Genomic DNA, 24,571 nt, shown 5'->3' with positions numbered 1-24,571 from the left:
AGGTCTCAAGTTAAAAGATGTTCCTTCCTCTCTAGACCACTTTTCTCTTTGTAAAATACAGCCCCTTTGGAATTCTGAGCCTGAAGCTGATTAAGGTTTAGTACTGTTCTCCAAGTCTGGGCCGGAGCTGCAGGGACAGAACAGAGAATGGAGCTGTCAGAAGTGCAGCTGCTTTACACACTTCACTTTTCTGTGGTCATCTCACAGCTTTGGGCCCTGAAGCTGCCACATAACCAGCAGGTCTGGGAGCTCTCTGCCTCAGTCTGGAATGGGATCTCCTGCCTTGGTTTTACATGCTGTGAGAGAAGCCCAAATCTTATAAAGAAGCACCGATTATGCACTGCTATAACAAACATGTTCTGCCCTTGCCCCAGTCCCCACATCTGAACACTTGTTGGTGAGCACAAGATGGTAGGGTTGGTAGGGAAGGCTGAGCGAGCTCTTCCTTTGGGAGCTCCTTGACTTTAGCATCCATTCTTCTGCTTTTCTGGGGCTAGAGATTGGCTGCTACGTTCATTTTAGACTTCTGCGGAGCCAGCAGTAAGATAAGGGCTTGTGTTTACATGAAGAGACTGACTTACTATTTTACTTCAGCTTTGGTAACAAGTTCCTGACTTGGAGGTAGCAGCAGGTTCAGATTATTTCTATATGCATCAGCAAACCAAACTAAAATGAGCTGAAAGATGCACGTTGCTGAATTGCCCACTCTCTACCAACGTATATAACTGCAACTAATTGAAAAAAGACAAAGCCATTAATATTTTGCACTTTAAACTAAAGAACTTCAGTTTCATACTTGGTTGAAAGCTTTTGAAATCAGCACCAATCTCATTGTATCACTGCCACCTGCTCAGTCACCAATCCTATGTCTTTTGTCAAATGTGCATAAAACAGGGAGATGTTGGATGGTCCATGTTTACAAGGATAACAAGGATAACTGGAAGGTAAGAACGAACAGCCATTAGCAGATAAATTACTGAACAGCAGTCAATAAACAAATACACATCACCTGTATAGAGCAGTACGTTAATTCCCAAGTTAGGCTGTATTGGTAGTGGAGGTGGCAATAAACAACGGAAATATTAAAGTATCATCACTTGACAAATAGTCCTGCATTGTCAGGGAGCTGTTTATACACGAGGGTAAATGAAACGGCACTGACCATAGAAGCTGAACAGTCATGCATACAAAAGTGATCACTTTTCAGCTATTGCACAAGGAGTGACACTCTTAAGACATACACAGTAGGATTCTTACAAACTGACATCAGAAAGACTGCATGCACCATCTTTCAAGGCCTTATGTGAACTATACATACACAAGAGTTGCTGTATACTGTAAATACACTGTGGATGTGTATAAATTCACATAAGATTAAAAGATTAATCTGTAAATAGGAAAGTTTCCACCATCTTCTGCTTTATTTTATTCAGAAGGTGTTTTAGCATGTACACTATTTAAGGTAAAATGTAGGACACCACTTCAGAGTTGAGGTTTCATGTGAGCATCATAAATGCTTCGGTAACTGGGTATTCCCAAGGGACAGGTTTGGTTAAACCAAACTACTAAAATGTGAGTGTGACTTCTGAAAAGAAGGATATAGAATATGGCTAATAATTTCACATATTTTCACAAGATTAAAAAAAACCCTTTTCAAGTGGATTGGGATTTCTAAGCACAAATAAAACCACTGATAGTGTGGTGTACAACATTTAAAACCCTGATCAAAATTACTTCAGAATAATTGTGCATTCCCCAAATATATTAGGTTGGCAACAGAGGAAGGAAATGAAAAATTAAATGCATAAGTTGGTCTAAGAGGGGTAAATTCTCTCTGTACCACAAGTTTCATAATAAAATACTGTTGTATCTTTTAATTTTAGACATGAGAATTTTTATATCAGTCTGGTTTGTTTTCTAAATGACTGAAAATTTCAGCTAAAAAGGTGTTTACACAATATACACATTTCATTACTTACAAAGAGAAATAAGCTTAAAATTTCATATTAAAAACCTGGGATACAGTAGGGTTAGTAGCACCATGAAAAATGTTTTTCAAAACTGCAGTCTTGTTATTTTAAACATACTCAGTGCGTCGTGTCTTTCTCTGTTCTCTTGGTTGATCAAAAAGGTGCCATTTTGGTACAGGGAGAGAAATGAAAAATTTCATCTTCTGATCCTTTATGAACCTCGAGTGTTCTTCTCTGTTTCCAAGAGGTCAATTCTTTCATCTTAGTCCTGTTGTCAAATATGTACTGAACAACCCTTAGTTTGGCACGTGAGTGAGGTACACTTGAATTTGCACGGTTAAAACAGTTTGGATTAGTTTTTTTCTTTTCTTTCTGCACAGTAGCACCATTGTTGCAGCTGGAAGACAGTGCATCTTAGGAATTTTCAACTGTTTTATAAAACGTTCTCCAAGACGTTACGTCTTCTTCATACAAACTTGACAACGACTAATCCGCGTCCTCAGGTCTCCAGCTTTCAGTGTCTCTGACTGAGGTTTGCTGGTTGACAGACACAAAGGAAAGGTTGGGTTAGCTTTTTTTTTTTGTTTTCAGAACTGTTCCTTTTAACTTCTACTTAATTCACATTTTAATACAACACTTAAGTAGATGAGTGGGGAATGAATCCTGGATTTGAGAGTTTTCCTTAAGAGTGATTTTTTGTCTGTCCCCAGCACCAGGTGACAGATGCTCAGTCATGTCCAGTGTCAGTGTCCCCAAGGTATGGTAACCACCTGTTTCAGGCTGGCAGGTGATGGAACACAAACACAAACTGAAGGGGAGGTGAATTTTGTACATTTGAGATCATATTTCTGAGGTCTTTGTTTCTGTCCTTTGGGTTTCTTAGTTAAAGGGTACGTCACATAACAAGTACTGCAACAGTAAGAGCTGTATTTAGTGATGGCTTTACCAAATTATTTATTTTTATTTTGAAAGGGTAAGGAGATGGAAGATTAATGTAATTACTTTGTGTAATATGTGCATACACAGAGTAAGTCCAATTCTTAAAAGTTTCTTTAAAAAATATAATAAGAAAGTTGCTTTTATGGGATAGAGAAAATACTAAAGACAGAAAACTCAAAGGTGCATGGTAGTTCCTAGTAGGAAGTTTTTACTAGAGAATTACCACTAATCAACTAACCAGAAATCTGAAGAGTGATGATTAATCATGTCAAGTATCCTGACTGTAGGGGTTACACAAAAAAAGCTTAGGGGCCACCACTGCTCTGTAACACAGTGCACAGTGCCAGCCCTCTGTGACAAAGCTACACTTTTCAAGTTGGTGGCAGTGGGAATATTATGAGGTTTTTATCAGCACACAAACAAGGCAGTAGTTATTTATTCTATGAAAAGAGATGATTTTTCAAAGAAAAGGTTTTGCTACTCAAGTTGAAAGGCAAAAGGTTCAAGGAGCTGAGAGACTCCAGCTGAAATACTGACTGCAGAGAAGCTGAGGACAGAATGGCCACTGGGTTTCTTGCAGCCAAAATGTCATCCTGTTTCCTTCTGCAAAGTGTGGGGGAAAATGCTGGCCATGGAGGGTAGGAAACCTCCTTCACACAAGACTTTTAAAAACAGTTTAAACATCTGCCTTAAAAGGTTTAAGTAGAGTTGATCTTGCCATTCATACCTGTCCCTTGTTTGCTGTACTTTTCAAATATGAGTTTATTGAAAAGTCTGCTAAGGAAAACTCCAACAAATTGTTCTTTTAGGCTGCAAATATAGTAAATACAGTAGGACTGCTTTCAGAGAAAGTACTGCAACAAAATGTGAATAAGGATTGACACAGAAAAAAACTGACTCCTTTTAAAACAGCATGTGCCCTAGCAAGTTTTTACATATTAAAGGCTTACCAAGGAAACACTTGAAAAACTGGTTGTGAGGGGGAAAACAAGCTAAATTATTTCCCTATACCCCTGTAAACAAATTCCTTTGATCTCTGGCATAAATTCAGTTTCCAAAGTGCTCATTCTGGAATAAAGCAACAGACAAGAAACAGGTTTTCTTACCTGAACATTTCTGACACCTCTACAGTTGCCAGCCAGAAACTGTATGAATTGGCGTAGTAATTACAGGTGCCCCGACCGTGGCACTCGATGAACGGTGCTGAGCGGAATTCCTCCAAACAGGATCCAGGCGATGCCAAGGCCTGTCCAGAGCCCTCTGCTCCAGCACTAGTGTGCTGGTGGAGGAAAGAAAGACACAAACAAGAATCTTAGGTGCTAAAAAATTCAATAGCACAGCATTCAGCTACTAAAAGAGTCGCTGTCCATTCTTGGCAGAGATGATGCGGTGTCAGACACCTCCATAAATGCCAGTTACACTGGGATCTGTGTGCTGGAGAATCCCTGTCAGTCTTGGCTACCTTGGTTAGTGATGGAAGGTAAAGGCTTTCAGATGACAACCCTTGCAGTTCTGAACAACATCCCAAAGCAGTCAGTGGAGGACACAGGTGGGCAGTAGCTGCCTCTGGAGTAGGAGGCAGTTCTTACCATCATGAAAGAGTAGCCGATCCAAAGGGAGTCCCAGCCTGGAGGACATGAAGGAATCTGAATGGTCTGACTGTGGACAGCTATCACCATAGCAGGAGCTTCACACACAACACATCTGGACACAGGGGAAGTAGCAGAGAAACAAATGATATTAAAATATTATAGGAGTATGTTTTATTAAGAGAGAGGGAAGAAAACTAGCCTGTGAGAGGCCCTCCTATTAATCTAGACTTCTCACATATTTTGTAATTTTGTAATTGCAATAAGACAGTATTTTGGAGTGTGAGATCTGTCTGTATTTTCACTACATGGGGTAAAATACTGAAGCAATTCCTGAAACAAAAGCTGGAAGCTCGAAGTCCCCAAGTGAACACCTTACTCCTAGAGCCAATGTCTCCCATGTTCTCTCTCCTGTCCATGGCAATCTTGCTGTGGTGACTACAGAGATCCCCTGGTTGAGGGGAGCTTTTGCAGCCTTTCAGTCTCTCATTACCACTGCTGCATGGAGACAGACCCTTTAAGGTAATGAATACTTTTAAAACAAGCTATTTTCCTTGTTTTTCCCAGAGCAAAACACAGCAGATTCATCTAGTACCCAACCTGCATGTTGGAAACACATGGATAAGACATTCTATCTATCCAGATATTAAGAGACCTGACAGCCTGCTTTGTCTCACCTGCTAATGAAAGGCTGGATGCTTTGCCCAGTCAGTGGCTCCATGCTCATGGGCATTGGCTCCGGAGTGGACAGCCAGTAGGAATAGTCATTCCTTGATGCAAAGTTACAAACATTGTTGATGTTGCAGAACATGAAGGGCATGGTGCTGAACCGCCTGAGACAGCTCCCAGCAGTACCTACAGAGTAAGATACATAAAATGTGACAGTGAAGTTTTCACTTCATTGCTTTTTATAGCAATTCTTTGAGAGCAGTAATTGTGTATTCTTCCTCTCCTCCTGTGAGTGCACAGCATGTGCTATCAGATTGTCACATGTGGGAAAAACTTAATGTCTGTGTTCTGGTTTACATTCTTTCATCCTGAATTATCATGTGCAGCCTCTGGAGATAGCAGATCTTAGTATGCAATCCTCATCCTCATCCAAGAAATCTTCAGAGAACCAGAGCATTCGAAGAAACAGCTACAACCTCTTTCTTCTTAAAGACAGAGCATACAAAATATCTCACCCAAATCCTGGCCATGTGCTCTTTCATTTCCTTGCACATATAGAAGAGAGAAGCCATCATATATTCTTGATGTTCCCTGTGGACAAAGTGGTGTATCCCTGGTCTGGCTGTGCCGAGTTATAAGGAATCCATGAGCAACAGAAGCTGTTCCAGGAGGACCGGGTGGGCCTTGTAAGCCATCAGGACCAGGAGGTCCCTGTACTCCTCGTGATCCTGTTCACGTGAGAGAAACACAACACACAGTATTTATTAACACCATTTCTTGCTCTTTTAGGACCAATGTAGCTCTGAAAGGCAGCACAGTCCTGCCACTGAGGTGCTGGTGAATTCGGGCACCTGGTATCTGCTCACACCACCCCCCTGACATTTTCTCTGTGTTGTAGGGTATTGTGAAGTTAAATACATTCAGGGCTGTGAGGCATTAAGATAACTGCAGAGGACATGGCAGCCAGTAGAATGAGTTCAAATTAGCTTCCCAATTGCAAAATATATCTGTGTGTGCAGCTTAATAAGATGATGTTGAAACATCTTGCTCAAGATAACAAAATAAACGGCAGAGGCAGAAACAGGAGCAAGTCTCGCTTTGGAGGCATACTGTGGTAACACTTGAGCCAAAGGCCATCAAAATGAATAGAAAAGCTGCAGCCAGTTTTGGAGTAGGTTACAAAATAAAAATGATTTGCAAAATAAAAATGATTTAACTAATCTCTCTCTTCTGTTTCTTACAATCTTCATTATCTCCTCTACATCATCTGTGCTGCAAAGAAGATGCCAGTCAGCTTGAGATAAAGCACTTGACAATATTATTCAGCAATGACCAAGCAATGTGTTGGTTCTGAGAATATTCCAAACCAAAGTATGTTCAGCTGCTTTTAATATTGTTGCATTAAGAAAATCCTAAAATTGTGATTCTCTCATTATTCCCATGAGGCAAAGATCTTACTTCCCAGTATTAGCTTGCACTCAGAAATGGGAGTATCTCTAAACACCATACCTGGTTGGCCTGGAAGACCCCTCTCTCCTTTACGTCCTGCTGGACCATCAAAACCAGGTAGTCCATCTCTCCCGGGGTCACCAGGAAGACCAATTGGACCTAGAGTAGACAAAAACATAACTGAAATAAAACCTCTTGAAATCTCACTACAGAATCTTTAAATTGCCTTGGACTTATCTTTTGTTTCTTCATGATAAATAAGAACAGCCCATTGAACCAGAAATATATGGTGGAACCCAGCATTTATCAATTAACCCTGCATTTATCTGTTATCTATTAACCCTGCATTTATCTATTGCTTTTTGCTGAGCTCAGTCACTCATCTCTGCAGCCTCTGGATGTGACTGGCATTGCATCCTGCACTCAGCTCTACCTCTATCATTTCCTCTGCAGCCACTCAGGATCATACCTGGCAATCCCTGTGGCCCTGGCAATCCAGCTTCCCCTTTGGACCCAGGCTGTCCTGGAGGACCTGGGGGACCAGGATCACCTTTGACAACAATACTTCGTCCAATGGTACCTGGTAAACCTGGTGGACCTGAGAGAGAGCAGACTAGAATTAGATAAACCAAGGTGGAAAAGAGCATTAGAAACAGTTTGTTTATTGCAAGATCAGAAGCCAAGAGCTCCATCAATGCAAAGAATAAGTGTATATATAGGACAAAAAAGTGCTCTTGATAAACCCCTCAAAGGACCACTCTTGCAGGAGTTAATCCATGTAGACTGGATACAGAGAATAAAATATTTTAGGATTACTTGTAGAGGCTAAAAAGTACACCCTGGAGCTGTGTTGAGCTGTTGCTCACTTTACTTTCATTGCTGGGTGAGACCAACTCAGTCCTCCCTGCAACAAATTCTGCTGGCAGGGAGCAAAAGTGACAGTGCCACCACCCAGGACTCCTACCTGGTGGGCCTGGCAGTCCCTGGCTGCCTGTGAGGCCAGCGGGTCCTGCAGGTCCAGTGGGACCCTTCATACCTGAAACATCAAATGCACACAGTCACACAGTGAAAGAACAGGCTGTTTTACAAACTCTGCTGCAGGAACGGCCAAAACAGGCTGTTACTGTGTCTGGAGGTTTTCACTTGAAACACTATTTAAATGCCTGGGAATCCCCAGTTAAATACCTGGGAATCCTGGAACGCCTGGAACCCCGGGGTCCCCCTTCATTCCATTCAGACCCGGACGGCCAGGATCCCCCTGGAAAGAACAGCCTCATGTTATTCACTCCTCTCAGTTTCAGAAACAGAATGAAAGGTGCCTGTGCACAAACGAGCAAACTGGGGGCTGTGAAGGGCTGAGGCACACGGGAATGTGAGGCTGCATCAACAGCTCCAGCTCCCACGGGAATACAGCAGGGACATCCTGCCCAGACACTGGGGGATAATTAAGGAAAAGACTCTTTTCCTTGCTATGAGACAGGGTGTTAGCTACCACATTTTGGGTTTTATTTTATGATGGAAAACTGCATATTCCACCCAAATACATTCCATTTTTATTGCATTTAAAAATTAACAAGGGGAAAACTCCATTTCTTGTCCTACCTGGCGTCCAGGTGGTCCTTGATCTCCCTTTGGACCAGTCAGGCCAGGTGGACCAGGTGGACCCGGGTTCCCTTTTTCCCCTTTAAGTCCTCCAGGGCCTGGTGGCCCTCGTGGACCTTCTGGGCCTGGTGCACCTTAACATTGCAGAACAAATATACACATATCAGTACATATCAACCATTCTCCCCAGGTTTGTGCCTTCAGAATGAGAAAAAAAATTAGAAGATATTTTGGCTTGACTTCCCAGCTCTATTTCAATGCTAAATTCAGGGTAAACAAAAAGGAAAACAAATAGAGGGATTATTTGCACTACCCAAATCAGGAACCAAGGCTCCTTATCTAGCTGAGGGAGAGAAGCAGGTCTTCCCAGAAGGCAGTGCAGCTCACCTGCTTTAGCAGCTTTCCAGTGACCTGAGTGGTGCCTTTACTAGGAGCCAAGAAACCCAAAATTAGATGGTACAAATATCCCCTCTGCTGACCTGCATTGCATTCACCATGTCTTAAGTGCTATTTAACAGCCTGGACTCCTTTTGAAAGCTAGTCTCAACAATGTAAAATGCTGCTGCTTTTTTGCTGTTAGGATATGACACACCTATTGAGCAGCCCTTATATACTGTCACCTGACTGCTGGACAGCAGGAAGTTCATCATTCTGCCTTCCCTAAATAATAATCTGAGCTGCAGAAACTTCTTTATGTTGAATCTCCCTCCGACTGATTTGTCTTTCTTCAGTAGAATTACACTCTGTAAATCCAGTGGAGGAACTGGGCTGTTCTTGAAATATTTTCCCTTTGCTACAGCAGCATTAACCCAAAGCAAAGCAGTGGATTTAAAAGAAAATTAGGTATCTGCAGAGCTGAAAGATGATACCTATACCTTTATGCCACCACCTAAACAGAAGGTAACAGATAGTAATTTGTGGCAAAACAAACTGTAAGCAAATGCAGGAACAGCTAACAACATTTTACAAGTTAGATCTCATAACTGGATTAACAAAAGGATCTTTTGTAGGCCAATGCTATGACATTCCCCCCCTGCAGTACAACAAATCCAATAATATTTATGAGTGTGCTGGATTTTCAGCTCTTCTGCAACCTTGAATAACTTAGCATCTCCTTTGACATCCTCATAGTCTATATTCAATGAATTAATTTGATGACTTGTATTTCTGCATGCAAATTTGAGTATAGAATTCCTTCCCTTTTTAAATCAACAGCAATTTTGTACCGGATTTCACACGTATCCTGTAGCAGCTTCAGCTACAGAAAGCATCCCATCATGCAAGGATTTTTTGTGTTCATTTTGTTCTTTTATACTGGTCCAGTACTGTACACATGCAAAATAATACCAGGTTACCATCTGAGGCATGCTAATCAAACACATATGGTCTGCAGGATAACCATAGTCCTTAAAGAGACAATCACAGAATTACAGGAAAACATCTGTTTCTCTTACATCAAGTGCAAGGCAGTAAAACAAATTGACCGAGTTAAGAGTCTAACCTGGAGGACCTGGAAGGATCAGAGTTCACCAAAGCCCAATGATCGATGTTAGAAGGGTCAGACATCACACAGTACAAAACAAGATTACTAGTTAGAAATAGTACAGATGACAGCATATACACTACACAACAACCCATTTCACCAGTATATTTTGCATTTACAATATAATCCACAGGCATGCATAAAACCACACATGAATACGACAGGAATTTTCAGATACAAGTTATTCTGGTGACTAGGCTCTACTAACTCAACACTTCATTTAACAGCAAACTCAGAGCTTTACTAACAAATGTGTTATTGCTCTAACATTACAGCTAAGGCCTATGGCTGGTTAGTCCTGGCTCACAAGAGGTTTGGACTATGTAACCATTTCACTGACAATATTCACCCTCTCAGGGCCTGGAACTTGGCAAACAGGCAGGTGAATTGTGAATGACAACTTAGTCTTGAGCAAAATTCTGCTTTGGGTAAGGGGGAAGTCTGACTTAACAGAAGGACTTATCACCATAAATCAGGTATGAACCTCATCTATCTGTGAATACAATTCTAGGGCTGAAAAGTAGGCTTACACCCACTTGGAAATGGAAGGCAGGACTGACATGGATCAAGAGGGCTGCAAATGCTACAGGCAAAAATAAAGCAGACCTTGCAAATTTAGAATTTGCTGTCTTTACTGTTGGCATTAATCTTTCCTGATAAAATTATTCCAAGATGCTAATTTACCTGTTTAAGGATATTATGGAGAATGGCATGTGATAACATCCTTGGAAAAATGATTTAAATGTCCTCTTTCAAAAGGTAAGCTGGTTGCCCCTACTATGCTCCTAAGTTAATACATATTTTAGCTCCTATGCCACTTGCACCTTTCATGTCAGTGAAATGATTTAAATATATCAACATACCACCATGCAATTTGCAGCTAAAAACTACAATAAATACACAAGAGGTTTACCTCAGAGCACTATTTCTTACATATTTGATAAATTATTTTAAATACTAACTGTAAACAGTTGTTAAAAATAATGACATGGACATTTCATTGTTACTGTTAAGTACTTATAAACTATATTTCACTGATAGGTAAGTTTTGCTATGATTTGTAAATCTATTCATCGCTGAATTCTGGCTGAGCACAAACACAGGGTGGAACAAAATGTGAGGCAATTGCTGAGCTCCTCCCAGCACCCCCATGATGGCAGCGCTCCTTTAAAGTGTGGTTACTGTTTGGGTGACCACAGTTAAATTAAAAGGTAAAGCCACATTCATTTTTTTATATGACTGCATAAAGCTGGGATTCAAACTTTAGGGGCTGCCACATTTGCTACCTCACAGTGCTTAGGACAGCAGGCTAAAAACTAAAATGTATTCCTCTATGGAATTTTCCTGACGTTTCTTTGCTTCCTGAAAGTCATCATAGCAAAACCTAAAGATATCATTATTATTGTTAAGTAGATATACCAAGTCATTCTCAATCCAGACACAGACCTTAAAAATCCTCCCAAGTGCCAGTTTGTGTTCCATGTTGATACTCTAAAGTTAAAATAAACTTCTGAAAACAACCATGTTCTCACCAATCCTGTCCCCCTGCCCTAGTGCCAGGCTGGGGAGGGCTGTGAGCTTTATTTTAATAAAATACTTGTGAAAGGAAGAACTTTCCTCGTTTCCTCTAAATGTTCTGATGAAGCAAAGCAATGGAACTAATCTTCACTGAAAAGTTACAATGCTCTAAGTTGGGAATGTAAAGCATCACTCTTAGTCTATATAAATTTTCTACAGACACCGTTGGTATAAAACAAATATCTAATTTATTTAAGCCACTTTAGAGTGTCCAAAATCAAGAGTAGCAGGTGTTACAAAAATGAACGGTGCCACTTTGCCCAAGCTGCGATACACAGTCATACAGCAAAGGCACAGGAGGACAGTGCAATGTGCTTTCTAAAAAAAGATGAAAACCACTATATATTATTTTCAACTGCACTGAGAATAAATTTGCTAAAACAAGTTTCGCAGCTGGGGACTTCATAAAAGCCTTGCAAATCTGGACCCACGTGGTTTTCCACCACGGGCAGAGCAATTCTATGTCCTTCCAGTGTTGGTCCCACAACAACATGGAGGAGGTGGCTGAAAGCAACCTCTGAGGGTTTTTTTTCCACCACAGATTAAAAGGTACGTCTGAAAAATGACTCCGCATATCTACTTTTAGACAATACAAAAGTATATAAGTTCATTTTCATGCAAAGTTATTATTTTGGAGTTACAGGGCTAACCTGAGGGACCTGGGAGTAGGGGGTCAGAATTCACCAAGGTCATCATTAGAACAAGGGGAAAAACATCAAAATTGTTAGAAATATCAACAAACTAACATATTCAACTAAACCTTTCTTTTTAGATTTAGCTCAATATTCCTTTACATACAGTGTGCAAAACACCAAACTATTATTCTTATTCATAGCAATGAAAACAGACATGTGGAGTAGCAGAAATATTCTGTTGCCCTGGAAATTGGCTTAATTTTATAATCAATTAATAAATCTGTCCCCAAACCATCTATCAATGTTTATTTTAGGGACAACTCAACTGAAGTCAGAGAGCTACATCATGTTTGACTTCATCACTGTTACTAATCTTAGAATATACACAGAAGTCAACAACAAACAGTGTACGCAAACAGCTTCTGGTTTTATTTCTGTCCCTGGAAGGGGTAATTTGACAGCCACACAGCTGCTTTTATGACTAACTGCCTTATGTTGAAATGTTACAAAATCAGCCTTCCAACAATAGACTGTGTTATCGTCAGAAACAAAAGGCTGGAGTGCTGATTGTACCAGAACTGCAATAATAGTTTGGTTTATCCACATTAGTTCACACATAACTGAGCAAAACAAATGCTTCACTTTATACATTGCATGCAACAAAAATGGAAATAAGAGAAAGAGAGAGAGAACATGGCTGAGCAGAACCTCACTGATTGTTCCCCCCCGTGCCAATGCTCATAAATCTGCACAAAACGAGCCCCACCATTTCTCCACCTCCCCAACTGATTGGAGTCAGTAAGAACCTGATTTCTACAGGGAATTGTGAACAGGGTGAGAAGCTCCATAAAACCCCAGTGCTGCAGCAGAGCAGAGAGTCTTAGTTGGCACTTTTATTATACATCAGAGACTGCTTAGCTGATTTACTTTTTATTTTTTTTTTTTAGAGTTTGGAGATATCCTCTACAAAGAATCTTTTAAAAAGGAAAGCCCATACTGTTACAGACCAGTCAGGTTCCTGGGCCAAAATTTTAATTGCTGCACCACTCTACATACAGAAAAATTACAGAAAGTCAAAAGCAAACTTGGAGGACCAATTTGCTGCAGGGATGCTCCACTGCCTGGTTAGAGCCCCTGGGGTACAGCAGGGAGTAGGTTCCTCCAGCAGAAAGGGGGAGGGCATGCATGCCTCATTCCACTGACCAAACAGGAAAACAGGAAGACATTGTAACTGGCTGTGCATTATTAACCCATGGGGCTGTTTCACACCAGTCACACCCAAAGAATATTTAGGATACAACACAATTCAAGTATTTTTACTAGGACTAAAAGAAAACCTCATTCTACTGGCAAACAGCAACCCAGTTTTTAAGGTGTTATAAATTAAAAACAAATGTTGTTTATAATGACTCATTTTTTGAATGCACAGTTAGGGTAGATGAAGATGAGTTCATAGCCCACTCTGCACAAGAAAAAGCTCATACTGCCATTGAGAATAATAACATATGACAATTCCAGGTCTGGGGAAAATATTTTGATATAATTCCATTCTAAAAAACATTTTTCAGTGGGACAGCCTCCTCTTGTATCAGAAGCAAGCATGAGGAAAAAGCAATTCTAAAAATCTTTCCAAATGCGTACTGCAAAACTAAACTCTCCCTTGATACCCAAAGATAAACAATATATGTGTGTAGCAGCTATTTTACCAATATACTAACTCAAAACTAACTCTCCTCAGAAAAGTCTTTAAACAAAAGAATAGTTTGAGGGCAGTAAAGGGCAATAAATAAAAATATTACTTCACCATTAATATGCAAAGAAAAAAATTTGTCATCAACCAATGGCTTGGTTTGAAAGCAGTCTCCTTTAGGGAGAATATAAGGCCTGTTAAGTGAGATGAGTCTCATTGGTAGCAAAGTACTTCTGGATTCAAGATACAGCAATAAGCTTGAGCCAGAGCTGTGACAGGTTCATTAAAGTTCAATATTTTCAAGAGCAATATCTAAATTCAAATAAACATTCTGTAACACACACACACACAAAAATCAAACTCTAATACAGGCAAGGTAGTTGCTCAGCCATGTTAACTCATTATAGAGTTTTCTCATTCCCAGAATTAGTTGGTGCAGGAACAAAATGCAAACATGGAATGGGAAGATGAACACGGCACGACGGAGCACGGAGTCCACGGGAGCCACAGGACACAATGGAGCAATGACTTGTGTTACATGAGACGGAGATGAGCAGCTATCCCACCGGATCATGCTGTGGTGCTAGTGGGAATTTGATTGTCATGACTCTTACAGTGATGGGGTTTGTTACTTTTGGGTTTTGTGCACGATGACAGTTGCTGATCATGTGACAAGTACTGCAAAGGTATCAGACGTTGAGAGGTCGGTGCCGTGCTTGCGAGGTGATTACTGGGACAGCATGCGGAGAACCGCCCGCTCAGCAACACCTTCGATTTTTGCTGCCAGGTATCAGAAACTCAGAGAAACTGGGGCTGTTTCATTTTTAGATACTGTTACTTTTGGCAACAAAATGCTCTTGTTGCCCACAGACCTATGCCATGAGGCTTGAACTTATCCATCCAAATAAACTGAGAGAGTTTGAAGGCTGATGACCTACCAGCAAAATATCAAAGTGTCAAAGATGTTTGCAGGTATGGATCATGCTCTTACCTGGCCTTCCTGGAACACCTGGTGGGCCAGGGCTACCTTTAGGACCTTCCAGTGGTGGCCCTGGTAATCCTGGTGGACCTGGTGGACCCTGTAGACCAGGGAATCCCTGGAAACCTGGTTCTCCCTTCAGACCTGGAAGTCCAGGGGGCCCTGGTGGGCCGGGTAACCCCAGTTCTCCTTTTTGCCCTGTAAAACCAGACAGCCACGTTACATTGTTACATTCTGTTACAAAAGGCCAAAAGTCAATTTTCAGAGCCATTTCTCTCTCTTGCAGAAGGTCCAAGTCTGGCCACAGATCCCCTGTCAGTCAGACAAGGTAAAATTGTCTAACATTCAGGAAAGAGTTAAGGCTAATAATTCTTGCAGGAGAAAGCAGTACACCTTCTGACATGTTAAAAAGTCTTACTAAGTGTCACTTTACTACTCGGTGATGCTGTAAGTCAGAAACATCCTCTGAGATTGTAAGTCTACAAGCAAAACCCTGTGAAGAAATCTGTCTATATTAAGACTTCATAATTTTTTTTAGATATTGCTGAAAATTAAGACATACTTGCAAAACTTTCAAATAAACTGGAGGAATTTAGGAGCTTTAATGCTACTGGAAAGGAAGCAATATAGCAAGTAGCTATACTTTTAAAGCAACTTCATTTCTCATCTGTTGTATGAATGCTTTATTTACTGAGACAAATCAGCAAAGTTCCACACAATGCACTAGGCTGTAGTCCTGTGTGCATTTATTCTGGCTGCATAATTGCTAGTTTACAAAATTCAGTGGTCAGTAATAAATGTCTTTATTACTGTGGTTAATTTAAGACAGTCTGCCGAGAAAAAACCCTGTTATTTTAGTAGTTGCCATGGCATTCATTTGTTGCAGAACATACAACACACTCTTCTTTTTTTTTTGGTGTATAAATGTATTTTACATTCAACCTTTTAACAAGGAGTAACAGGGAAACTTTACCTGACAATCCCGGGAGTCCTGGAGGTCCTGGGCGCCCAAAACCTGGTAAACCTGAAAAGAAACACATTCAGTTAATAATGAACATCTAGCTTTCAGGTCTCCAGGAATGGGAATATGAGGCTTAGAATGATGAAAATGCAATTCATCTAAATCTGCAATTCCTTTTAGATTCCTGGGATTCTCATGCACTCACCAAAGCCAGAGGTTTTGCTATTGAATGCATCTGTAACTTTCACAAGCATTTCCATCCATTCCCAATCCATGCTCTTTCAGATTTTGGGAGATGCTATGTTTGCATTTTTGTTTGGGGGTTCTATTTTTAGGGCAGACATTACACTGTTTATGCACCCTGTAACTGAGTTGAAGCAATACAGCCAACACAGAATACAGGAACGGGGGCTGGTGTTGAAGTCAGGTAATAAAATCTAAGAGCTGATTGAATTCTTGTCCTGGCTGGTGAGCCACCCAGCAGCTGGGAACCACAGGAGCAGCTCTGGAGGTGTAAGGGCAGTTGCAGGGAAGAAAGGACAGAGTAAGCAGAACATCCCAAAGCAGAGTCAAGAGGAGAAAACAAACAGGAAGGACACCTGACCTGGTTCACCCTTCTGACCCGCTGGTCCCGGGATCCCATCTCGGCCGGGCTGTCCCTTCTCCCCTGAGGGACCAGGAGGGCCAGGACGACCAATATCACCTAAGAGGGGAACAGAACACATTAGCACAGTCATGCCTAACCTATAACAAAAAAAAGCAGCATCCCCCCTCCCCACCATCTGAATCTGAAGGTGTGGCAGTGCAATACAAGATTCACAGGGGTGTAATCTTAAAATTAAAACCTTTCTCTCTCTCTTCTGGCAGTTTAGAAGAGGCTTTTAGGCATGTGACCTCTCAAGCAGTCACTGTTTGCTAAAAATAATATAATGCTTCCCTTTAGAATAAATTAAGTCTTTGCTCCTATATAAACAGGTTACACCACTGGAGTACTTAACATAAATAAAGCTGGTAAATACTGAAACAGTTAACTTGTTGTTTCAATAGTCAATAATGAATTGACTATGACAGTAGACACAAGTCCTCAAAAGAAAGTTAAAACTTCTTTCTTTTCTGTTTAATTTCAGTGAATTATGTGCCTACAATGACAGCACCCATGTACACAGAGATGCATTTTCAAGACGTTAAAAAGAAGATGTTAAGAAGAAAGGAAGTGGCTTCATGTATTATGTTTTCCACAGAAGCTGCTGATCTCTGCTGCACTGTTCATACTCACCTACTGGCCCAGGTGGTCCAGGTAGGCCAGGATTACCTGGAGGCCCCTCAATACCTTTTGGTCCTGGAATTCCTGGTGTTCCTGTGAAGTACAGGCATTCCAATAAAAATAAGCACAAAACTGGTTTTTCAGCAGCTCTTGAAATGCCACAATCTGAGATGCCCAGAGTAACAAATGAGCTGATTTTACCAAGAGATTGTAATTGTGCTCAATTTGCAGATTTACAGCTGACCAAGGATGTGAATTGTAAAGCAAAGAGTGTACAGAAGCAATATACACTAGTACAGCTGTCCTTACTGCAACTCTCAAAACTGTCTTCCTAATTGTTGAGTGCCCATGGCCAAGGGCACAGCAAGTCTGGCAGTCTGCTAGAAAATTACTATTTTAGAGACAGGTGTTTTTGCTTGACAACAAATTGGAAGCAGTATGAAATGTGATTGGATAGTTCTTCCACAATCCTCTTTTACTTTTCCTGAAAAAGGATCTTAATAAAAATGGTCTTAAGAGTTTAGACTTCATTCTCACCCCTACAGCATGAGCTGAGTGGGAGGTAGGAAAACCAACAATCTGTTCAGCGTCTGTTCTGAGCAGCACCTGAACCTGACCAAGGTAGTTTCTCAATACACTGTTCTGGCTGTTCAGACTCTTAGGCACAACACAAAGCAGAGGTTCATGGTCAACTTTGTTCTCTTCTGAGCCTCCTGCTGCCATGACCACAGTTATAAATTCCCTAATTTCCTGCATCAAAGCAGCTCAAGCATAGTTGTAGAACAGCCTTTAGTACTGCAAATGCAGCACAGGTAAAAACTTTGTTTCTTTAAATTGTGGATGAATAACTGAGATATACCTGTGAACAATCTCTACTAATATTTTTTAGAGAAGATCGCAAAACCTAACAATTATGTTTCAGAGATTTCTCTTTACAACATATTTTTAGACAGTAAATGGTATGAAAAACAAGTTCTGTTTTCCTGATGGCACTTCTCTATTGATTCATGAAGGAAAAATATGGACATGAGTATTTGTGGGTCAGAGGATGTGAGAGTCTGATTGCTTTGGAGAGTGGGGAGCATTAGCTAACACAACTGCTACATCCCCTCAGAGCAGATGAATAATTTCAGAAGGCACTCTTAAGAGATGCATTCCCACAGTTACTGTTGCCAATTCCAACAGCACAAAGCTTAGAAGCAGCAGACTGCCAGAAACTCTGAAAGAAGTTGGAGCCCTCCCCCAGTTACCCACTGTGTTTAGCTGTGTGTACCAATATAAGCAGGAGGGAAAATGAAAAAAATCTGTGGAGAATTACCTGGGAATCCAGGAAGGCCTGGTTCTCCTTTTGCACCTGGACTGCCTGGAAATCCAGGCAAACCAGGATTTCCAGCTGTACCTTTACTGCCTGGACTGCCTGGGTATCCAGGCAAACCAAGGTCACCCTAGAAAACACGAAGCAGAAATAAGAACCCAGTCTTTATAAGATGGGTAAGCCTTTCTTGTATGTTCCCCATCTTATCATCACATAAAGGTCATCATTATATTGGGTACACCTCTCCTTATATCCGGGTAATGTCGAACATCTCAACAGAAAATTCATCGGAACTAGCAAGAGTAAAGACTTCAACAGTTTTCTCCTTTAATTTTGTACAGAGTATCATAGTTTTTCCTCAGAACTGGCCTACATTGAGGAAAAAAGTGTCTTCCTTTTTTCAAGAAGAAACAGAGATTTTTACCCCATGATAATGCAGAATAAAAAAACGAAATCTGTGGAGCTTTAATCATGCAATGTTTTTTGCTAAATTAATTGTGCTCAACATCAGTTGTAAGGCATCACTGAAGACTGCAAGATATTCTGAAGATCTTTTTGTCCCTTTTTTATGGCTGGCAGAAAGGATGACACATAAATGTTAATGCAAATATTTTATATAGACTTAAAAATTTTAAGCAATAGCAATCATGCTATATTATTAGTAATCTATTCTTAAATGCAAGTTGTCTTAATTTTTTTAATAATTAACTACATAATTAGACACGGGAACAATGTGATATTAATTGTATAAATCCCTAGCAACTATAAAAGTGTCACAGGGAAGACTACTGAACCCAACTTGAAAAGTCTGATAAACTATCTTCTCCTTTAACATGATTAAATTATATATAAATATTTTCACCTTTAAAATTAGAAATTTTTGCTCCCACCTGAAAAGAACAGTCAACCCTGCTTGTTATTAATATACTTATATACATATTTACAGTTATACATAACAGATATTAAGCAATAGTTGGGGAAAAAAAAAAATCAACAGAGAATCTAATTTCCTCATGAACTTTTCAATCTAAAAATTTTGTAAAGGTACCTTTGGTCCAGGGGGACCAGGAATACCAATGGTTGAAAGACCAGGGTCACCTTTCTCCCCTTTCAATCCAGGAAATCCTGCAGGCCCAGGCTGCCCTGGACGTCCTGCTATTCCTTGGCTGCCTTTAATCCCTGGGGGGCCTGTCCAAGAGATAAAGTACAAGTTTGATAAATATAAATAAAACTTCTGCAGTAATTTACAGAAATCACTCAAAGTACAGCAACTGAACTAGAAAGGACTAACAATTTCACTGGTTGGCTTTGAATACCTAATGTGGTTTTTATTTTTAAAAACAAACTAAACCAATTATTTAAAAATCTCAATTATGTATTTAGGGCTTTATGTATCCTCAACTTTATTGCTCTTTATTATTACATAGTACATACAGGCAGATCCATCTTTGTACTATATAAAGGAAAACACTGTCCCAAATTAAGTAAAATACAAGCAGAGAAACTAACCTGGAAGGCCCATCTCTCCCATAGCACCTTTTAATCCTGGAGGTCCTGTTGGTCCTGGCTGCCCAGGAAGCCCCATGTCTCCCTTGATGCCTAGGAGAGGTGTGATTTAGTTAATTAATGGCAATAATTAAAAGTTTCAGATATTCATGCATTCTCATATGAATCTGCTTGTCATCTAATTACAAAGGCAATGGATTTAAAGTTGCTTTAGGCCTCATACTGCTCCTACATGCTTTTTCACACTCATTTGTAGTAAAATATTAAAGACCTTCAGTTTGTTCCAAGCCAAGATTTGATCAGGGCAACTGCTTATTTGTTTTGAAGATTAGTCTAATGCAATGGGTCAAATCTCAGTCCATGATTTAACCATCATCTGAAACTATTTGGCAGTGGTGTGACTTGGTCTCTCCTGAGTTGTTCTGCAGAATGAACACATTATCTCTTTCTTACCTGCAACAGGTATTGAGCAGCTTCTATTACAGAATTAAATGAAACCTACAATGCCCAAACTAGTTTGAGTCCTGGATGGCTAAAAATATTCCCCAAGCCCAACAAGATATTTAGAGCAAGACCTACATTAGACACAGCAAGCAAGGACTCAAGATCTCGGAGAAATTGTTACAGCTGTAGGGAGAAACAGTGCAAAATAGAATTTGTTTTCCTGATCCTTGCAATTCTTTAAAGCAAAGATGTGACACCCAGAAACAGCTTGTGCAATACATTCATTTGGCCATTTGCAAAGTATAATCATTAACAATATAAGAAATAAACATTTGAAACAACAGGTCCCGTTGGCAGATCCTGCAGTCATGTTGCTTGCTCAAGCAGCAAGCACTTTTCCAGTCATCCTAAAAGCTACCCTAATCTTCAGTGGGATCAGCTTAAAGCAGCTTTTGGGTCTGTTTGAAGGCAAGAGCTCCAAGCATGCTGTTTGGATAATGACTTTGAACGTTTTAAGAGCAAATTTCTAAGCTTTGCTTAGATATAACCTGGATTAACATCCCAGTTCCATGTTATGAAAGCTCATGCAAATTCTTACTCAAAGCTGTCCCTCTGAGGCCTTGTTTACTGACCTGGCAATCCTGGCACACCTGGTGGGCCACTAAGTCCTGGTGGGCCTGGGTCACCTGGGAGTCCTTGATAACCTTTCTGTCCTGATAAACCAGGAATACCTCAAAGGAAAAAGATACAGTTTATTGTTTTTGCTATTACTACTACTGTATGTTTTCTTTCACCTTAAAAGATCAGATGTAGCTATAGGTGAATAAAAATCCAAATAGGGATTTTTCTTCAGTAAATATAATTCCTCCTAGTTTAGCAAAGAGAAGTATCACAGAACACAAAATATTGGTTCTGGAAAGTTTAAAATTACTACAGAACAGGAACAGTATAAGAAAGTAGAGGAAAAAGTAACTTTCTGACTACTGCAAATACACTTCATTCAGAGGGACTGTCTTTCAGATAAGCACACTCCACACTAACCTTTCTGTATTCACCCTGATTATTTACATACAAGTTTAATTACATTGCTACACCAGAATCACTTTGGGACTAATACATTATAAAAAGCAAAGCATGTGTTTTAGCAGATTTTTCCAAATTCCATGTGGTTGTTATCCCATACAATGACTTTGTGTTGCCCTGCCTTAACAGCTCTTACTTAACAGAGGGGAAAGAAAGAAAAAGGAAAGTAGTGTCTTAGGATCCTACCTAGGCTTCACAGAAATTAATACAATAGATAAATTGGCACAATAATGGCTGGGACAACATTAGGGAAAGGCATTCTGGTTCTCTGTAGGGTAGAATATACTCTTCTCAAGACTCAATTAGAGTTCAAAGGAGACATCAGAACCCCAAGTGGGGGAGGAGTGGGAAGTCACCAAAAATGAGAGAGAAAACAGACTTGAGTGGACTGGGAAAAACTTTCAGGCTGCCAACTTCCCAAGTAGAAACACACACACAGATGACATATAGATCAGAGGTGGGTAAACTTAGAGACATCCAAAGAGAGAATCTGGAGGTGGTGCATGAGCAGATGACCTGTGCAACTTCATCCCAGAAGGGAAAGGCCCAACGGCCTTTGAGGCAGCAGGAATGCAGCCAGCACAGCAGCCATGAAAACTATGTCTCATCATGCTTAGGAATAACACCTAGAAGAGTGAACTGTAATCCTGCTGAAAGCACCTCAGTGCTATTACAATATTGCCATGTGCCAAATAATAGTATCATTTCAAACTAACCATACAGAGGAACTTGGCCATAGAACCCCTTTAAAAAAGCCTAAAATATAAGACCCATAAGCCATAATGATATTCTCAGTTTATTTTTTTCTGTAAGAAAGAACGAACTGTAATGGATTCAGTCACAGCTCACTATTATCTGTAGAGAACAAACCACCTTCCCCAGACCACATGCAAAGTTCTTTACCTGGAACACCTGGCTCTCCTTTTTCTCCTTTTGCTCCCAGCTGTTTTGGATCAACTTTTCCAGGTGGACCTGGCAGACCTGCTTCACCTTTGATGCCTTTCTGTCCTACCGGTCCAGGAGGCCCCGGCGGACCAGGCAACCCACTGTTACCTACAGCAGGAACAGATAACAAAAAGGAAAAGAATATAATCCTTAAGCTAGGCTAATACATTTGTAATGCTTTCTCTTACACAGGGAGTCCATGATTTATTCATGAAGTTGGAATTCACTAAATGATCAGTCAGTTTATGCAAGGTTGCTCACAAGCACCTTTAGCCCTGGAACAAAGCTGAGGGATGGAGTGCATGGGAGTGTCTGTGAGCTCTGGGCAGCCCAGCACAGAGGAACCAGCTGTGTCTGTATGAGCCATGTTTAGAGCTCCCAGAGCCCATCACAATGGGCCACCAGCAACACCTACAGCAGCTTTGGATTCACAGCCTCCCTGTTCTGGGGAGATAATTGGGGTTTTCTTCTACCAAACTCTTCTTCTTCAACAAGGGGGTTAAGAAAATGCAGACAGAAGAGTTTCTCTGTGATACCTGTAGAGCTGATTTTGGATAACTCCATAACCCAAAGCTACTGATATTCTTCTTTCTGTTGCTTTAAGCAGACTTTACAACACACTTCAGAAATATTGCTTTACTTCAATGCCATCCATCTGAAGGAAAAGTTTTTAAAATAGCTAACAATTCATGACATCAATTAAACAGTGTGACTGAATGCTATGGCTCAAAACTCCAAAGCAATTCCGAACATCAGCACTGTCAAAAGAAGATAACTTAAGCAGGTCCCAATAATGAAGATCTAGATGTTAGTATTACAAATCCTCCTTCCACACAGGACGTGGAAAACAGCATTCTGCATTCTCTTCTGGGGTGTATAAAACAAACATTACCTTTCAAGCCAGGCAGGCCATTTCTTCCAGGAGTTCCTGGAGGCCCTGGAGGACCAGGAGCTCCCATGACGCCCATCTCACCCTTGGCACCTAAAGGCATTGAATCACCATTGTCATTCTGAACAAAACCTCAAGACCTACCAGTAACCTTCATTTTACTTTCACTGCCCCTCTATGGTATTTATGAACCAGCACATACATATAAAGCCTGTGTTAAGGTAATTACAAGCACTCAGTTCTTGTATAGATCTAAATCAGATAAAGTGACACTTGAAAATTGTGGCACATTTTCCACAATTAAGTCCTGGAAAGAAAATTTGCAGTGCTCTGTTATGGCAGAAAGCATATTTGTACCTTCAAGAAGTTTAGTTCCCTGGTTTGAAACACAAATACTTGTTTGAAGCAAACTGGAATTTAGTGAAAGCCAAGAAGACAATTAAGTATACACTACTTTTAGAATGTTTTGTATTGTCTCCTCTATCAAAAAGAGGGACTCTCACTTTTGAGATTTCTGTTTCAAAGGACAAAACAGACTAGCTTAACTGAGTAGCCTAACATGTAGAATAAGGAAAGTAACATTTAAGACTATGTAGTATTCGTAATTATTTTCTTTAAACAAATTTTATTTCTAAATTGTAGCAGTGACTAGAAAAAAAATCATAAAATAAATTAGAAAAGTATCATAACAAAGATGATCAAAGTCACATTTGAAAGCTATGAAACAGAATAACGTGTACAATATTTGAATCAAGTTACGGGGAAAAGTGGAAAGGTAACAAGGATTTTAATGCAACAAATTTTGTTACAATTTTTTTTAAAAGTATGAGATGTAACAGTTACATGTATCCAACTTTAAATAGGTAGGATAAACATCAAAGTTCAATGAGCTGTCATGGCCAAGCATAAAGAGCATCCATCTGTAACTACAGTGTGGTCTTTGTCCATAGGTGAAATATATGAACTTACCTGGAAATCCAGGTATTCCATCCCTGCCAGGTGGCCCAGGTGAACCCTGAGGCCCTGGTAGACCAGGGGGTCCTGGATATCCGGGGGTTCCTCGGTCACCTGGAGGACCAGGAACGTCGAAGCCTGGAGGACCTGGATCCCCTTTCTCCCCTGGGATGCCTTGCAACCCTAGAGAATGTTGTTAAGACACAATCTTTTAGAAAAGTCAGGCAAGGCTGAGATCTGTGTGTCTCTGGGTGCACTGCTGTAGGAATAGCTAAGTTTTATTTGCAGTCCATTCCTAGCAGTGATGAAAACCCTGCAATTTTTCTAAAGCAATTTATTTTTTAATGGCTTCCAAGTGTTAAAAGGCCATATTGTCCTGAAGATAAGCATTACTAAAATTTTCCCAAGGTGTAGCAAATGCAATTAAAAAAAATAGTCTCTAAAGAAAAAACAGCTGTCTTCAACAACCCTTTAAACCTGACTTATAAAGCAAAAAGCCAAAATTGATTAGACTGGTTTGTGTTTTATAATTAAGTATTGAGATTCTTATATTTCCATTAATGATTC

General features: G+C 40.3%; 1 protein-coding gene across 4 annotated transcripts in view; it reads right to left on the bottom strand.

Annotated features, from left to right (window-relative positions):
* Positions 1-1,026: 1,026 nt before the first annotated feature.
* The window catches only part of COL4A5 (collagen type IV alpha 5 chain), a 77,992-nt gene continuing 54,447 nt past the window's right edge, over positions 1,027-24,571 (bottom strand). For 2 of the 4 annotated variants that reach the window (XM_027645185.1, XM_027645186.1), the window contains 23 exons: positions 24,020-24,187; positions 23,054-23,143; positions 22,120-22,269; positions 20,766-20,864; positions 19,693-19,782; positions 19,232-19,371; positions 18,187-18,313; positions 16,881-16,961; positions 16,209-16,307; positions 15,617-15,667; positions 14,656-14,841; positions 11,990-11,998; positions 9,720-9,728; positions 8,219-8,352; positions 7,802-7,874; positions 7,581-7,652; positions 7,086-7,214; positions 6,677-6,775; positions 5,683-5,895; positions 5,176-5,353; positions 4,499-4,613; positions 4,016-4,188; positions 1,027-2,507 (listed from right to left, as the gene is read on the bottom strand). In XM_027645185.1, the coding sequence (XP_027500986.1) occupies positions 2,426-2,507; positions 4,016-4,188; positions 4,499-4,613; positions 5,176-5,353; positions 5,683-5,895; positions 6,677-6,775; positions 7,086-7,214; positions 7,581-7,652; positions 7,802-7,874; positions 8,219-8,352; positions 9,720-9,728; positions 11,990-11,998; positions 14,656-14,841; positions 15,617-15,667; positions 16,209-16,307; positions 16,881-16,961; positions 18,187-18,313; positions 19,232-19,371; positions 19,693-19,782; positions 20,766-20,864; positions 22,120-22,269; positions 23,054-23,143; positions 24,020-24,187 (2,567 nt within the window). In that variant the 3' untranslated portion in view covers positions 1,027-2,425. The remainder of the gene's footprint in view (positions 2,508-4,015; positions 4,189-4,498; positions 4,614-5,175; positions 5,354-5,682; positions 5,896-6,676; positions 6,776-7,085; positions 7,215-7,580; positions 7,653-7,801; positions 7,875-8,218; positions 8,353-9,719; positions 9,729-11,989; positions 11,999-14,655; positions 14,842-15,616; positions 15,668-16,208; positions 16,308-16,880; positions 16,962-18,186; positions 18,314-19,231; positions 19,372-19,692; positions 19,783-20,765; positions 20,865-22,119; positions 22,270-23,053; positions 23,144-24,019; positions 24,188-24,571) is intronic. The other 2 variants (XM_027645187.1, XM_027645188.1) reach the window with 1 other exon arrangement.

This window comes from Corapipo altera, unplaced genomic scaffold, assembly GCF_003945725.1.
Source record: "Corapipo altera isolate COAL_440 unplaced genomic scaffold, ASM394572v1 65, whole genome shotgun sequence".
NCBI classification, from domain to species: domain Eukaryota; kingdom Metazoa; phylum Chordata; class Aves; order Passeriformes; family Pipridae; genus Corapipo; species Corapipo altera.
The sequence above is the reverse complement of the archived record's forward strand: the minus strand, read 5'-3'. Positions and strand labels throughout refer to the sequence as shown.